Source organism: Chiloscyllium plagiosum, chromosome 19, assembly GCF_004010195.1.
Source record: "Chiloscyllium plagiosum isolate BGI_BamShark_2017 chromosome 19, ASM401019v2, whole genome shotgun sequence".
In the NCBI taxonomy this organism is placed as follows: domain Eukaryota; kingdom Metazoa; phylum Chordata; class Chondrichthyes; order Orectolobiformes; family Hemiscylliidae; genus Chiloscyllium; species Chiloscyllium plagiosum.
In genome coordinates, this window is record NC_057728.1 from 59,841,884 (window position 1) to 59,858,392 (window position 16,509).

Below are 16,509 nucleotides of genomic sequence, written 5' to 3' on the forward strand. Positions count from 1 at the left end.
ATGGTGCTCACTTCTGCAATACAGAGAAACCTCAGTTATCCGAGGGACACTGGCGGGGATTACTTCGTTTGGATAATGGAATGCAAGGTAGCATAGTTTAGTCGAGCATCGGGACATTGTGATCTTGCCGGATATTCCGATATTCGGATAACTGAGGTTCCTCTGTATTGGAGTTGTCACTTTCAAACAGTCATTTCAACAAGAACCGTTAACTAGCAAATATTGAGTTGCTTGTCCAATAGTAGCTTAGTTTGAGGAGAATTTGCTAAGTTGCAACATACTTGTGCGTTTGGGCTGGATTTCAAAGATGAGCAATAAAACTGCCTCGTGACAGTCTCCCAAATTACAGAATGTGAGCAAAGAAATCGGAGTCCTATCTTCCACTCTGAAACTGCTAATACTTAAACTATTGAGCTTGCTAGTGACCCATCATCTGAAATTTTCTTTTTGTTTCCCCCTGCATATTCCAGGCTTTTAGCCTTGAAAGCAAGCGTGTGTTTTATGGCAGCTTAAACCAGGGGGTACCCAAGCAGTAAAAGAGCTCTGCCACTGGGATTATGACTGAATGATAGATTCTGCTCCGGCTGGCAGCATCTGTATGTTTGTTTATTATTTTTAAAAATAATTTTGAGTCTTGATTACAGAATAAAGGTGGATTCTGAGATTGGGGCTGGGGTTAAATTTGAAACCATGACCAACTTCTTCCTATTTGCAGCGTAAACCTTCTGATGACTGACACAGTAGGCAAGACTCCCAAATGGGCAGAGTTTCCTTTTCATCTTTATTTGGCTGGACGGCCCCGAATTGACCAACTAATGCTTGATTCAATGATCAGGAAAAGCGGTAGCATGATGATGACTCAATTTCTGTTCTACCTTCCTCATACTGCTGAGAAATGTAAAATCCAGCCCCATGTACATAACCTAATAAGTTGCTTTGGTTTAACTAGAGACTGTCTCTTGAGTGAAAATCATTGCAGCAGTTCCATTCAAGAATATGTCTTTTGCTCATCAGGCCCCTTGCTACATTTCCAATAATCTTAATCCATGTTAATACTTAGTTCATTTCTTGTCACCTCTGCCGAGACATCATTTGTTATTTTAAAACCATGCACATTTCCAGGAGCATTTCCAAGAGCTGGTAAAGCTGAGTGTACAGATTTGCTGCTGTGCTGCGGAGTATTGATTTCGCAGTATAATGTCAGAAGCTGGATCTTAATTAGATGATTGATATAGACACCATCTTCTAAGCAGGAATGAATTAGATTGGTAGGTCTCTGATGGAGCAATATAGAATACTGGTCCTTGAAACCTCCTATTCACTTTCTGGCCCACTTTTGAACCACTACAGTGCAAAACAGCTTGGATATTGTGGTTGCAGTGATATTAACAAAATTAAGTACACTTCATTTCTTTAAATCAGGTTCTGCTAGATATCTCCTGGGCTACCTAAACTTTTAAAATAATTTTTGTCCATTTTTCTCTCTCTCATGTTTTTTCCAAGCCGTCTCCTGAGAACATTCCACAGTTTGTCATTGTTTGGCCTTAGTTGAGAAACTGAGGGGGTGTTATTACATTTCTGGGAGTTTTATTTTCATAGTGTAAGAGAGGAATCTTTTGTCAACAAGTTTCAAAGATGTAGCAAAAATAGAGCAGTAATGTTAGGAGATTTTAATGACCTTTTATGTTGACTGAGAAAAATGTATTACTAATAGGAGGGGAGGAGAAGAATTTCTCTGTTTAGATGAAACCCTTTTGGATCATTATGCCTTCAGTGTGAAGAAAGAAGGAATTCTGTTGACTCTCTGGTTCTGGGAAGTCAAATAAGTCAAAAAAGGGTGTGTTACAGTTGGAGATTGTCTGTCCAAAGTTGGTAACTGTACAGTTTTGGTTTGGATGCATTCTGAAGAAAAGGCCAGAAGTATATGTGCTTGAGTGAGAAAAAGCTAATCTCTAATTTTAACACAAGTAGCTCAGGTAAAATTAAAGGGGTGGTTGCAGGGCTAAAGCAGGATATTCAGGACAGAAAATGTTCATGTGTAAACTACAGTAGCCAATTTGGACTTTGCAAGAGTACCGGTTCCAAATCTTAATCATAGTCTCGATGTTGCTGCCACAGTGTATGAGCTTGCATAATTTGGATCTGGCTGGCAACTAAAATTGGTATGTTCCTGGTTTGTGTGGCCCATCCGGTCACTACGTAAATTTGTTGAATCACTGGAAAATTGAATTTGAAGCCATTTAAATGTAGCCAGGCTGAATCTTGTATTTTTATTGTTTGCAATGTAAAATATATTTTTTCCCCATTGACAGAGATGTTTCGTTCAATGAGTTGACACGTTTAGAAGATTCCAGCTTTGTTGGCCTGAGCCTTCTTGGACAGCTGTATATCGGAAACAATCAAGTGAGCTACATTGCTGATGGTGCCTTTGGAGGACTTTCCAGCTTGCATAGCCTGTAAGTTTTATGATTCTGTTTTTTGAAAAACTAGTGATTTATTTGTTGAAACACAGATATTCGTTTCAGTCTGAGTTTGCCTGTCTGTTTTCTTCATGTTTGTGCTCTGGCCAAGTTTCTATCCTGTCATGATACTGAAACAGATGTTAATGCCACAGGACATCCTGTGTACTATGGCAGTGACAAACTATCTTTGTCCATCCTACCTAAACTGTCTGTCCCTTTAGGCATTTGACCTCAATATTATCCCTGTCATCCCGCCGAGTTGGACTGCATTCACCTGGTTCCATTCTGGACTTGCCAGATATGACAGAAAGTTCACTTTGATGGCTTCACTTCTCACACACATAACATAATGCCTCTGGAGTCCCAATACATTTATCCTCAGTCATCTTTCTTTTGCATATCTGACACATGGTTCTATTTCTTGATCTGTCCCTGGTATTGAAATTGTCAGACTGCTCTTTAGCATGGATTAAGCATTGATCTGGTTATATTTACTAAATCATACATTGTAGTTAATGTCCCATATTCCTCTGTCATCATATCTGGATGTATCCTGGCCCACTGACTGGATACACCCACCTAAGGAAATGACTTTGCACGATGCAGTGGGAGTCTTTGACATGGACTATGGACCCCATGACATTTCATGGCATCAGGTGAAAGACCAGTAAGGGAACCTACTGATTACCATTGGAAGAAGTATTGCAGGCAGTAAGGCCATAGACTGAAATCCAGTTGGGAACTATAAACATATACTGTCAAGGGTATCAGTTTGGTCAGTTGTAACACTACTGTGTCAAAAGGCATATTTACCATGCTGGATCTGCAGCAAGTGCTGCGAGAAGCTCAAGGAGTAAAACCCAATTGACTTTGTCATCACCAATGTATCTGTTCCTCAAAAGGCACGACCCATTGTCAGGGTGAACAGGATTCTGGTAGGCATAGCAAAACATTCCTTAGGAAGTAAATTGAAGCAAAAAAGTGCTCTAAATATTCAACAGATCGTGCAGCATTTTAGAAAGCTGGTTGCTTCCAACTATTGAGTGCTTGTGAATACATTTCACCTCGATTAGGAAACTGCACAGGTCAACAGAATTACTACTCAAAGGCAAACATCGAGGGTTTTTATTGTAAAGTCCATTCGGTAATAGAAATGGTTCAAAGAAATTTCCGCCAACAGACCATTTGTACAGTTGTAATTGTTTTTGAAGTTCAATCCTTAGCGACAGAAACATATCTTTGCTCAAATAATTTTTACATAGCTAGCTTTCACAAATCAGATGTCCCATCTGTTCTGTGTTTTAGAAAATGTTTGTTTTTCTATTATTTAATTCCTTTTCTTAATCCACCCAACTAGAGACCTGAGAAACAATGAAATCTCATGGACTATTGAGGATATGAATGGGGCTTTCTCTGAATTGAGCAAACTTAAGAAATTGTAAGTGTTTATTTTGTTTGTAATGCTTGTTTGTGATTGCTAAGCAACTGAAATGGTGTCAGTTTAATGGTTTTTGCATGTGACCTGAATTTAGGGGTAGAGATAGAGAAGAGGAAACTTCTAAGTGTTGAAACAATTTACTTAGCCTTCATTGAAACAGTGATATGGAAAATACTCAGGGCATTAAGTCTCTGGTGAGGAAAGCAAATATACAATTATTTATTCAGTGTACCTGGATGTATGATGTGAACAAAATATCCAAAACTACTATATATATCATGAGCAGATCTTTCCTGATATTGCTAACAGCTGGAGGGTTTGAGTTAAGGAGAGGCTGCATAGACTGGGACTTCTCTCACTGGAGCATAGGAAGTTGAAGGGTGACCTTAAAGGCGTGCATAAAAATCATTAGAGGTATGGATGAGGTGAATGGCAGGTGTCTTTTCCGTTTGGTGGTTGATTTCAAGACCAGGGGACATACTTTTAAGGTGAGAAGAGAAAGGTTTAAAAAAGACATGGACAATATTTTACACATGGAATGGTTCATGTGTGGAATGAACTTCCATAGGAGGTGGTGGATACGGGTACAGATGCAATGTTTAAAAGACATTTGGAGAAGTGCATGAATAACAAATGTTTGGAGGGATATGGGCCAAGCACAGGCAGTGGGACTTGTTTAGTTTGAAATTATGATCAGCATAAACTAGTTGGACTGAATGGTCTGTTTTCTTGCTGTTTAATCTATATGCTTTGATTGAAGCAATTGGGAATGTATTTGGAAGTGTAGCACCATAGGCTTCATTTTGAAAAGCTAGTGTTTGATAATAAATTTCGAGCCAGGCCTGTTTGCCTTGTTTTATGCATATTACAGGATACCGAGCAAACAAAGCTAAAATTGGGTTTTCTTGTTTGTGAATTTCAATGTAGCTGGAGATCTTAGTTCCAAAATTGAACATTTTCAATTAAGTTAGCAGAATGGTGTTGCAATGAGTATTTTTCAAATGATCTGTTTGCAGATATTTAAAAATAGAAATACAATTTTTGTGTAATGGAGCTTGATCCATGTCTTTGTACCAAACACTTCCCTTCTCTACTAATACTGCTGACTTTGTTCAAATGTGAATGTTTCAGTTTCCCTACAATTAAAATTAAATGCTTGTTTTCTAGGGGGCTACAAGGAAACCGAATTCGATCAATCACAAGAAAAGCATTTTCTGGCCTGGATGCACTTGAATACCTGTAAGTATCCTGTAATTCTAGCACCAATGGTACTCAGTGCTGCAACCAGTTAAATCATTAACGTGCACTAGTTGGTAAAGTGGTAAATAATTACTTTTTATACTAAGTGTGTATTGATTGTAGTGTATAGATGTAGAGAAGATTATCTAAAGCAAACCTGTGGATTTTAATTTGATTTTTCTTATCACAAGTTGATTATTAAGTGACAGTTTGTAATCTTTAAAGTTAAACATCACACAACACCAGGTTATAGTCCAACAGGTTTATTTGGAAGCACTAGCTTTCGGAGCGCTGGTGAGCTAGTGCTTCCAAATAAACCTATTGGACTATAACCTGGTGTTGTGTGATTTTTAATGTTGTACGCCCCAGTCCAACACGGGCACCTCCAAATCAAAGTTTGCTCGTCCTTTGAGCAGTCACCCTTAATTCAACATTTTAAATTTGACAAAGTTGGATCAGTACAATGGAATGCAATATTGAAGGTTGTGTAAAAGAAATGTTAATAGTCGGTGTATTATTTCATTCATGCATCTTTCATTTTGCCTTCGTTCCTTCTTTTGCAGTGATCTGAGCAATAATGCAATTATGTCTGTCCAAAGCAATACCTTTTCTCAAATGAAGAAGCTTCACGAATTGTAAGTGTGACATGACGCAACTGTTACATGATCTGAAGGGCTGCAACTAAATTTAAACCTATCTTTGGTATACGAAGTGCAAAGATTTTATATAATTGCAGTGTAATATCTAAAGTCTTATTCAGGTTGTTTAGTTCCAAGCCATAGCTTCTGATCTTGTTTTCTTCTGTGAACTTACTGTACCTATGTTATATTTAACATCTATTTCTCTTAGGTACTTGAACACTACAAGCCTTCTTTGTGATTGCCAGCTAAAATGGTTGCACCAATGGGTGACAGATAATGGATTTCAACCATTCATTAATGCAAGTTGTGCTCATCCCCAGTGGCTGAAAGGAAAAAGTATATTTGCCACCAAACCAGAAGACTTTGTATGTGGTATGTGATACACTTTTTAAAAATGCAAATTAAAGTTTTTTAAATCTCTTGAGTAAAATTGGTAAGCATATGGTTAATGTGAATAATTCTCAAATATCTTATTAATTCAGATTTTTACACAAAGCATCTGTCCATATTGGAATTAGCACATGTAGATATTTTGACAGTTACAGTGGGTATTCTGTTTTGCTTATTTTAAATTTAATTGAAATATGATTCCTCGCAGATGACTTCCCCAAACCTGAGATTATTGAACAGCCTGAAACTCAAGCGGCCGTAAAAGATTCCAATGTCAGTTTCATCTGCTCAGCAGCGAGCAGCAGTGATTCACCAATGACTTTTGCCTGGAAGAAGGATAATGAAGTGCTTCATAATGGCGAGATTGAAAACTACGCACATCTCCGGTCGCAAGGAGGTGAAGTCATGGAATATACTACCATCTTACGCCTTCGACATGTGAATTTCAGTAGTGAAGGAAAATACCAGTGTGTCATTTCCAACCATTTTGGTTCATCATACTCCAACAAAGCCAAGCTAACAGTGAACAGTATGTATCAACAATTTTCACTGACCAAATACTGAAAGTTAAATTTGGTATATTCACTATTTTAAATGTATTGAATTCAAAGCTTTCCATCCAGGAATTTAATTGTGCCCAAAAGCTAGTATGGAAGTGTTCTTTATGACTCCTCTTAAGCACTTGAAGCATTTCTCATGCTTCAGTAATTAATTGTATGTGAATTGTCTTATACAGATAAAGCAGTTATATTTGTTTGGATTTCTCAAACAGATCAAGTACCAGACATTTTCTTTCTTTACCGTTTAGTCATTAATTACTGAGTATTCCCATGCTGACTGAAGTCACCATGAAAGATATTCCTGCTCAACTTCTTACTTTCCTGAGGTGTGGTGACCCTCATGTTAAACCATCAAAAGTGGTCTTTCTAATGAGGGCACAGCTCTGTGGTCTGGTAAGACTTGCGACCTTATAGTGTTTGTGGAACTAGGGTGTGAATGGGATTGTGTGCTGAAGGCTTGGACTGGGCCTTCAAATCCACAGCCTTCTGACTCTAATGAGAGTCTGTTTACAAGAATACTACAAATGTCATCTCGGACAAGTAACGCCCTCGTCATTAATTGCATTGCTGAACCACTTCTCTTTCTCCAATGAGGTTTTAAAAACTCTTATTTGTATTCTTGTATATTGCAATATCTGTCTTGTATCTGTTCTCCTCCCCATCCCTTCCAATCGTCCTGTGAGGTAACTATCATTTGTACTTGTGCTTTTTAAAAGTATGTGATTTGACAAATTGTGCTGTTGGAGCAGCATTCTCCAATCAGTTTTTCCCCTTTCTTTGCTCTTTATTTAATTAAGTCTTTCATTGTTCTGCTATGATTATACACCCAAGCATGAACACATTGGAAAGTAAGGAAATAATAGTATTTACTGTGCGTTTGCATGTCTTCTAGCAATACCATAACTTCATAACTTCTAATCGCTTTGCAGCAGTAATGTAATCCTGTATCCTAGTTTATATTGATGTGATTTCCTGCTGTTAATTTTGATTTTTATTTGTTTTGCACATTCCATACTCTCTTGCTGTCATTAAAATGGTATGGATGAAACTTCTTGTTTATTAAATCTACTATAGAAACATGTGCTGGGTTCTACCCATTTGTTAACCTGAGAGAGAAACTGGCATTACTCACAGTTTATTTCTTATTATCTCACCACCTGCATGTCAAAAACTACAATCCATGTTCGTGAAAAAAATATCAGCAATTAACATAGCATAGTAGAATGAAAGGATGGAAAAAATGTGAGAGCTTTTCATTCGTTCCCATACAAAAATAAATGCTGGATTCTGAAATAAAAGCAGACAATATAAAAATGAAAGCTGAAAATCAGTGATGCTCCCATCTTAATTACAAGTGAACTAGTGAAATTTGAAACTCAGAAAATACACAGCAACGAAAGGGAACAACTAGAAGGTAAGTTACAGTACATTGTGTACCTTTCAACAGAACAGATAAAACTTAACTACCCGTCTTCTCAAATATGACTGGCCTGCAGTGCATTTCTAACAGGTCATGTGTAAGGAGAAATGATTAGATAGTGACATTTCATCTGTTCCATCAATGCATATACACCTGAAGCATCACCTGTCTTTGCTCCTACTGAGGTGGTATATTTCTAACATTTTCTGTTAGTTCACTGGTTGAGATGCAAGTAAAGTCACAGTTGTCCTCAGAATTGAGATGTCCGTTTGATACATGTATGATATCTTTCTTAATTTTTATTTTATTTTGTTTTGCAGTGCTACCATCATTTACAAAATCACCAACAGATCTTACTATTCGGGCAGGAGCGATGGCCCGTTTAGAATGTGCTGCGATTGGTCACCCAACACCACAGATAGCCTGGCAGAAGGATGGTGGCACTGATTTCCCTGCTGCACGAGAGAGAAGGATGCATGTTATGCCAGAGGACGATGTATTTTTTATTGTAGATGTGAAGATAGAAGACATTGGAATCTATAGTTGCACAGCTCAAAATAGTGCTGGAGCCATTTCAACCAATGCAACACTCACTGTACTTGGTGAGTCAATCTTATCATTCAACAGATATGAAACTTCTTTAGAAATGTGTAGCCTTCATAATGGAATATAGAGCAGGGAAAATTTTCTAAATACAAGTCGTTCTATTATAACATTAATGCGAATTCACTATAATGCAATTGCCAAATTGGGGGCACTGTATCTAAAGTGAGAACTTTTAAAAAACGTGTTGACTATAATACGATTACAGCACCAACACTTTAAGCGCTGTTTCTAAAACGTAATTTTTCTTTAACATGGGGTTGCACAAGAACGCAACCATTGTGTTATAGAAGAGCTATTTGCATCCGTTGAGTCAATATTTCATCGTTTGCAGCTTCTGTGATCTTCAGCATTTATCCAGTGCATTATTCTTGCTTTTCTAAATGATAACTATATAAGAAATAAAAATCTGGTATGTTCTTTTAAACCAGAAACGCCTTCATTCGTGCGCCCTCTTGTTGATAAAACAGTAGCAAAAGGTGAGACTGCAGTTCTACAGTGCATAGCTGCTGGAAGTCCTCCTCCAAGGTTAAACTGGACCAAAGATGACAGCCCGTTAACAGTAACTGAACGACACTTCTTTGCTGCTGGAAATCAGCTTCTGATTATTGTAGACTCCAACCTGGAAGATGCTGGAAAGTACACTTGTGAAATGTCAAATACTCTTGGCACTGAGCGAGGCCACATACGTCTGAATGTAATTCCTATACCAAACTGTGATTCAACACAGAGTGCTGCACCATTCGAAGAGGATGGATGGTCTACAATTGGAATTGTAATCATTGCAGTAGTCTGCTGTGTGGTTGGCACTTCTTTAGTCTGGGTGGTTATTATTTACCATACAAGACGGAAGAGTGAGGACTGCAGTGTAACAAACACAGGTGAGGACATGCTATGTTAGCTCACGATTATTTAACAGCAACAGCACAGAGGTTTTACCTTCTGTTTTTCTTTCCCTATTGTTTTACCGAATTAGTAATTAAAAAATGTGCATTTGTAATTGGAAGTTTCTCACTTTCTCTCCTCTCTTCCTCAACTTTCCTGATTGATTGATTTGCATTAACAATTTGCTGGGTATAATTCCGAGTACCGATTGCTCAAGGAATGGGGCTGTAGTTTGTGATTGAACCTTAACCTGTAGATATTGGCAGGCTATTCAACTACAGTAACGATCAATCCTCTCCTTATTTCACTGGACTGTATACTTGTCAGGCCTCTGGCTAACCATCTGAGAGAATCCTTGATGATGGTTCTCATTCTTTTTTCTACCCTCTCATGCAAGCATTGGAGAAACAGTTGTAGCATTCTGACTCATGCTGCCAGTGAGATCATGTATATCAGTATGTTTTGGAAATTGGGTCTGAAATGTTCCTAACATGTGCAGCTCAGCTATTTATAGGTTAATATATAATGCCATCATGGGAGTTGGATTTTTCCCCCTCTCAGGCCTTCTGTTGTTTTTCTTAGTTAACCTGTTCCTGCAACCTACCCACTCTTTAAAAGTAATGAATGCTCCCAAGGTAATTAACTCAACACTTGCACCTGTATTCATAATTTTGTGTTATGATATACTGCAACATTTTGAAAGCATTGGAGGTACAAATTTTCAGCATTTATTCCCTTCTAACAGCTCTGTGGTCAAAGCAAAACTCTTTAGTTATCTGCTTCTGTATTTAATAGCAATCCAATGTGGAAAAAAACTTGGGTTAAAAGAGTACTTTACAATATTGACATCTAAATTTTACAAATGCTTGTAGTTAGGAAAGCAATCCCATAGTTGGATGTAACTTTTAAAAACATGATATACGGGTAACTCCTATACTTCTGAATGGCTCGTTTACATTGTCCTGTATTGTGTTCTGGCCTGCCAACAAATTGACTTGGGAACAGACTCCAGAATGGGACCTGTTTGTGGCCTAGTGACTGCCTGTATTTGCAAACCATTTTTGACTATCTTGACAATCTGAAATAACTAAATAACCTTTAATCATCAAAGATATATATCTAAATAATATTGCACCATCACTGGATGTCATCCTGATTGATATAAAGCCAGTACTTGGACTCCTTTATTTCTGTTCTGAGGTCAGGCTTTTATAAATTGTTTGATCGAAAGGAGAATTACAGTTCCTGATCCTGCCTTCCACTGTCCCTAACATCCTCTAGCAGGATTCTTGGAATAGAATTCAGAAACAAAAACTCTTGCTTGACCAGCGGAGAACTTGAGGCCAGTTGTTTGGGATCCATCGTGGCTGTCTGCGATTAGCTTAACTAAACACAGCTGCAAATATGACATATTGGTCTGCAGAGCTGAGTACTGCATCATATTCAGCATTCATGGACTGATTCCTAGAACTTCACTAGGTGCTACTTCAATTTCCTTAATGGATGAGTTACATGCTACTGTAGTCTGTCTGTCTTGTGTATCTCAAATTCAAAACATTACATGGCAATAAGTATGTACAAGAGTATAAGACCATAGTACATGAAACATCAGTAGTGTTACTTAGAAATAACTTCTAAAAATACTAAGCACTACTTTTGCTGTGTTCAAGAACTGACAGTAACATTTGACATGTATACATAGAACCAAAATATTTTTTATCCTGAAAGGAACTGAAGTGATTTTAAGGAATCTTACTTTGCAGCTTTTTAAAATAAATTATTTTAATTATTAAACTGGGGAATAGTGTCATTTAAAACTATGATACTTGTTTTACAGATGAGACAAACTTGCCTGCAGACATCCCAAGTTACTTGTCATCCCAGGGAACCCTATCAGATCATCAGGAAGGCTATGGGCGATCAGAAGCTGGAAGTCACCATCAACTTATGACTTCCTCAATGAATGGATATTTACTTCAGCATAGAGGAAGTGATGGTAAGCGTTCAAGCTCATTGGCATGGAGAAATTCTCAATGTTCCACAGTAGTTTGCCTGCCTTCGTTTGCATTAAGTCATTTAAGGCATGTGTTGAAAATCTTTATACTCACCAGTCCAGCTTGCAAGCAAAACTGCTAAAACAAAATTAAGAAACAGAAATTTCTAGATACACTGGGCAGGTCTGATAGCATCTCTGGAGATAGAGCAAAGTTAACATTTCAAGTCCAGTGATGATTTTTTAACAGCAGTTGGGAGGGAGGGGGAATGAGTAGAAAGGCAGTGATGGAGCATGGAGAGGGAGAATAACAGACAGTTAAAGCAGAATTAAGTTTCCTTTGTATGTTGACTGTCTAATGGAGGGAAGCTGAGAAAACATTACTACTGCCCCTCCCAAATGGCTTACTAACAAGAGGCAGGAAAGAATTTGAGATGTTTCTCTGAAAACCACTTGAGTAGCTTCCTTTGGTTTTGTTGAAGATTTTTAGAAAAAAACGTAAAACCAATTTTGTATAGATCAGCTAATTTAAAAATGTGCTTTCTTTTAAGATCTTTGTCATATTGACAATGGAAGCGACACCGATCTTGAAGGCATGGCTGACCCACTAGTTTTTCATGACCCAGATCAAGCAGGCTCAGTGTACATGGGAGGAACTGTGTATGAATCAGAACGGCTGGAAGGAATCAATCAACACGGTAAATGCAAACAAGGTGCTTTAATACAAAACTAGAACACTGCAGATGCAGAGGCATTGGCCATGCTAAAACATCTCACTGTAACTATTTGTTATTTCAACCAGATGGAAACTCTGATCAGGTAGTGGCTTGTGCCAATGCATATGATGACTCCAGCATAAATTCAAAGAAAAAGGAATATTGTCAATATTCCCAAGTGCCTCCAGAAGATCCCTTTGATCAAGCCATCGCAAAGATAATGGTACAGATCCCAAGTTCAAACTTGTTCAATTCTGTGCAAACCCTGCACAAAGGAACTCCTATTGGCATTCCAGGTTCAAGCAGAAATTCAGAAAAATTACCAGCAACCATGTATGGTGGTATGTATTTTGTTCACTCAGTGATATAATGGAAGGATTAAGACCAGATTGTATGCCTGTCTTGTTACCAAATCCTAATGTTGCAGTATTTATTTTTAAATGTCAATTTAGCTATGAGTAAATGATATTAAAATAGTGATGTGACATTTAAAGTAGTATTTATTTGGTATGACAATTAAAGCACAAGCACTTGCATTTTTAAAACAACATTGGTATTTTGTCCCAGACTGATTCCCAGGATGGCAAGACTGACATATGATGAAAGGCTGGATCAACTGGGTTTGTGCTTCCTGGAATTTAGAAAAATTAGGGGGATCTTTCATAGAAGTATATAACATATAAGGGCAGCACTGTGGCTCAGTAGTTAGCACAGCGCCAGGAACCCAGGTTTGATTACAGCCTCGGGCGACTGTGTGGAGTTTGTACGTTCTCCCCATGTCTGCGTGGGTTTCCTCCAGGTGCTCGGGTTTCCTCCCACAGTCCAGAGATGTGCAGGTCAGGTAAATTGGCCATGCTAAATTGCCCATAGTGTAAAGTGCATTTGTCAGAGGGAAATAGGTCTTGGCTGGCTTACTCTTCGGAAGGCTAGTGTGGACTTGTTGGGTCGAAGGTCCTGTTTCCACACTGTAGGGAATCTAATCTAATCCTGATGGGACTGGATAGGTTAGATGTGGGAAGACTGTTGCCGATGTTAAGGAAGTCCAGAACTAACAGTCATAGTCTAAGAATAAGGAGTAAGCCATTCAGGACCGAGATGAGGAAGAATTTCTTCACTATGGAATTCCCTACCACAGAAAGCTATTTATGGCCATTTCATTAGATATGTTGGCAGGAGCTGGACATGGCCCTTGCGGCTAAAGGGATCAAGGGGTATGGAGAGAAAGCGAGAATGGGATATTGAAATTGCATGATCAGCCATGAGTATATTGAATACTGGTGCAGGCTGGAAGGGTCGAATGGCCTGCACCTGCACCTATTTTCCATGTTTCCTTTGTTTCTATCCAGTTTTTTGAAGTGAAAATAGGTGTGCATGACCTTTGTGGCTCAGTGGGTTTTCCTAATTCAGCTTTTGTTCAAGATTGAACATTTACAAATACCTTCTGTTTCACTGGATATGAATGGAAAGACATTTCTGTTGTGGCTCTATCTTTGACCAGACGCTAAAATGTCACCAACTTAAAATCCTTTAGTAGATTTAAAAGAAACTGCATGTTTGACATGTTCCTTTGGAAAACAAGCATACTTGGATCTACTGTGGCCCTTGACATTTCAATAAGAATGTCACAACAAAAATGACTTCAATATTTTTCAGGTTACAAAAATATTACCCTCTGCAGCAAAAATAGAGTAATACAGGACCAGCAAAAGCTTTTGCTAAACTTTTCAAATGGCGTAGTTAATAGATTTGTTAAATACTGCACACAGACCTTTTCAAATTTGCCATCCATTTGTATTTCTGTTTGTACAAAGAAAAAAAGACGTAGAAGCAGAAGTAGACTATTTGGTCTCTAGAACCTGCACTTCAAGATATTGGTGGCTGTGACACCACTTTCCCACCCACTTACCATGTCTCTTTATTCTCCATCTTGCATGCTCCATACTTGATATTTTGTGCTATCCTTCTGATAATTTTGCAGTGGCATATGTTTGTTGCTTGAGTTTTTAATCTCAACGTCAGTAACAGCAGATTCTTTCTTTTTTCAAAATGATACTTTCAAAACTCTTATTGTGTAGACAAGCAGATTGAAAATTTGCAAAATTACCTTGGAAGATAAAATGCTTCTATTACATCTGTTTTCAGGGACATTTGGGAAACCTCTGTGGAGAACACTCCAAGATCCCTATTCTGATTGTACCCAGCCAGCTGTATCTCCATCATTAACACTTCATCACAATCCTCGAGCCTTACTCCACAGTGATTCTGAGGCTGAAGAACAATCAGACAATCCTCCAGTTTCTGTCACTGGGCAACACAATAGTACTTATGAACGCAATGTTGATAAATGCAGGACTCCAGTATTTCAGCCTTACAGAGTTAATACGTAGACACATGAACTACTACACTGAAATTTATTGTACCAAAGAAAGACTTGAACAAACTACCTCATAAAGCTGTGTTGCTGCAGTTCTGCGGAAAAAAAAAACAATTCTTTCATTTAGGAAATAGTTGTATCATGAACAGGTTGTAAATCGGCATAAACTGATGATGGATGGACCAAGAGGAAATGTTAGTGATGTATGCTTTTGTTTTGAGAACACTACCCTTCTGAAGTATGACGAATTTGCTATATTTTTTATTATTTTATACTTTTTTACTGAGATATGAATTTTCACCTGTAAATTATGTAAATAACTAGTATTTTACCTATGTTTGTATAATAGGGATACTTTTTTTATTGAACTTCATTAGTATGCTAGAATTTATTATTGGCGGTACAGCATGTTAGTTATGTGGTGCTAATTCTGACTATGGGTCAGAATTGTAGTGCCTTGTTTGCACATCTAAGTTGACAATAAAATGGCATTTGCTTTGAACCATACTTTTTGAAGGAGCACATATTTATATTCAGACTTAAATTTACTTGCTACGTAATCTTTGTACCCCGTATCATGCTTTTAAACTAAATTGCAGCTGCCAAAAGTGATCGAATGACATGGGAGATTTGCACTGGCAAATGTTGAGCCTATGAAGATAAATATGATTGTTGGACTGCATTGTGTCTTGTGAGGGAGATGTGGCAGTATAGACATTTCCTTATTCCATGAATTGTATTTTATCCCCTCAAACATTTTGTCGTCAGAACATTAGGCACCCATATTTCTGATTCACATCGTAACTCTATCAAAAATATGCATACTGCAACCGTAATGATCAATATGAAAAGTGAAGATCAAGCCTTTTGTACATCAGGAAGTTGTAATTGCTCAGATTAATGTTTTGCAATTTAATTTATAGATATTTTCCAATATGTTCCTTCTACTGAGCAGTATAGGTTGTAATTTTTAAAGAACCTGTTTTTGTGTTATTACTTAATTGTTTGAGTTGTGGACAGAAGAAAATACTGCTGTAGTTAATTTGTTGTTTTGTGTCACTGAATTTTTTTTTCAAGAAAATAATTATCTCCCCACCCACCCCACCACTACCATCGCCACCCACCTCACCGCCACCACCACCACCCATTCCCGACACTTTCAGACTTCTGGTGACATGCTATGGATCAATAGACTTTGCAAAAAAATTGTCTGGAGTAAATTACAATTGCTTTAAAAAAAAAAATTCTCCTTCATTCCACAATGCAAATGCGTCTCTTTACCGTAACATCTTTACAGCCTAAATTGTATCAGTAGCATTATTTTTGACTCTTTGTAGATGCAGATCCTTATCTTGCATTTACTATATGTATAATAGCAGGTCTAGCTGTTGGGACTTCAAGCTTTTTCTGAAGAGTCTGTGTGCATTCAAAACAGACATGAGGTTAGTGTGCAAAATCTATATTTCTTTGTTCTTGGAATCTAGGTATTTCTGGGGAAGTCATTATTTGTTGCTCAACTTGAATTTCCTTTCTCTGAAATGTTTTGTGTGAGTTTGGAGGCACATGTTGGCCAGATCATACATGGAGAGTAAATTTCATTCCCTAAGGGATGCTAGTGACAACGAAGGATAATTATTGTCGTCACTATTACAAGCTTTCAATTCCAAATTTATCAATTAATTTTAAATTCCTTGACAGGATTTGAACTCATGTCTGTACAGCATTAACATGTCCTTCTGGATGACTAGACAAATGACATTATTGCTACGTTGCCATCTTCCCCTAGAA

General features: G+C 37.8%; 1 protein-coding gene across 1 annotated transcript in view; it reads left to right on the top strand.

Moving 5' to 3' along the window:
- Positions 1 to 15,228, top strand: part of lrig3 (leucine-rich repeats and immunoglobulin-like domains 3) — a 62,499-nt gene extending 47,271 nt beyond the window's left edge. The window contains exons 8-19 of the mRNA XM_043708660.1: positions 2,313 to 2,456; positions 3,820 to 3,900; positions 5,068 to 5,139; positions 5,703 to 5,774; positions 5,989 to 6,152; positions 6,379 to 6,699; positions 8,471 to 8,752; positions 9,185 to 9,634; positions 11,476 to 11,634; positions 12,183 to 12,329; positions 12,434 to 12,688; positions 14,490 to 15,228. Of these exons, the coding sequence (XP_043564595.1) occupies positions 2,313 to 2,456; positions 3,820 to 3,900; positions 5,068 to 5,139; positions 5,703 to 5,774; positions 5,989 to 6,152; positions 6,379 to 6,699; positions 8,471 to 8,752; positions 9,185 to 9,634; positions 11,476 to 11,634; positions 12,183 to 12,329; positions 12,434 to 12,688; positions 14,490 to 14,734 (2,392 nt within the window). The 3' untranslated portion in view covers positions 14,735 to 15,228. The remainder of the gene's footprint in view (positions 1 to 2,312; positions 2,457 to 3,819; positions 3,901 to 5,067; positions 5,140 to 5,702; positions 5,775 to 5,988; positions 6,153 to 6,378; positions 6,700 to 8,470; positions 8,753 to 9,184; positions 9,635 to 11,475; positions 11,635 to 12,182; positions 12,330 to 12,433; positions 12,689 to 14,489) is intronic.
- Positions 15,229 to 16,509: the final 1,281 nt, after the last annotated feature.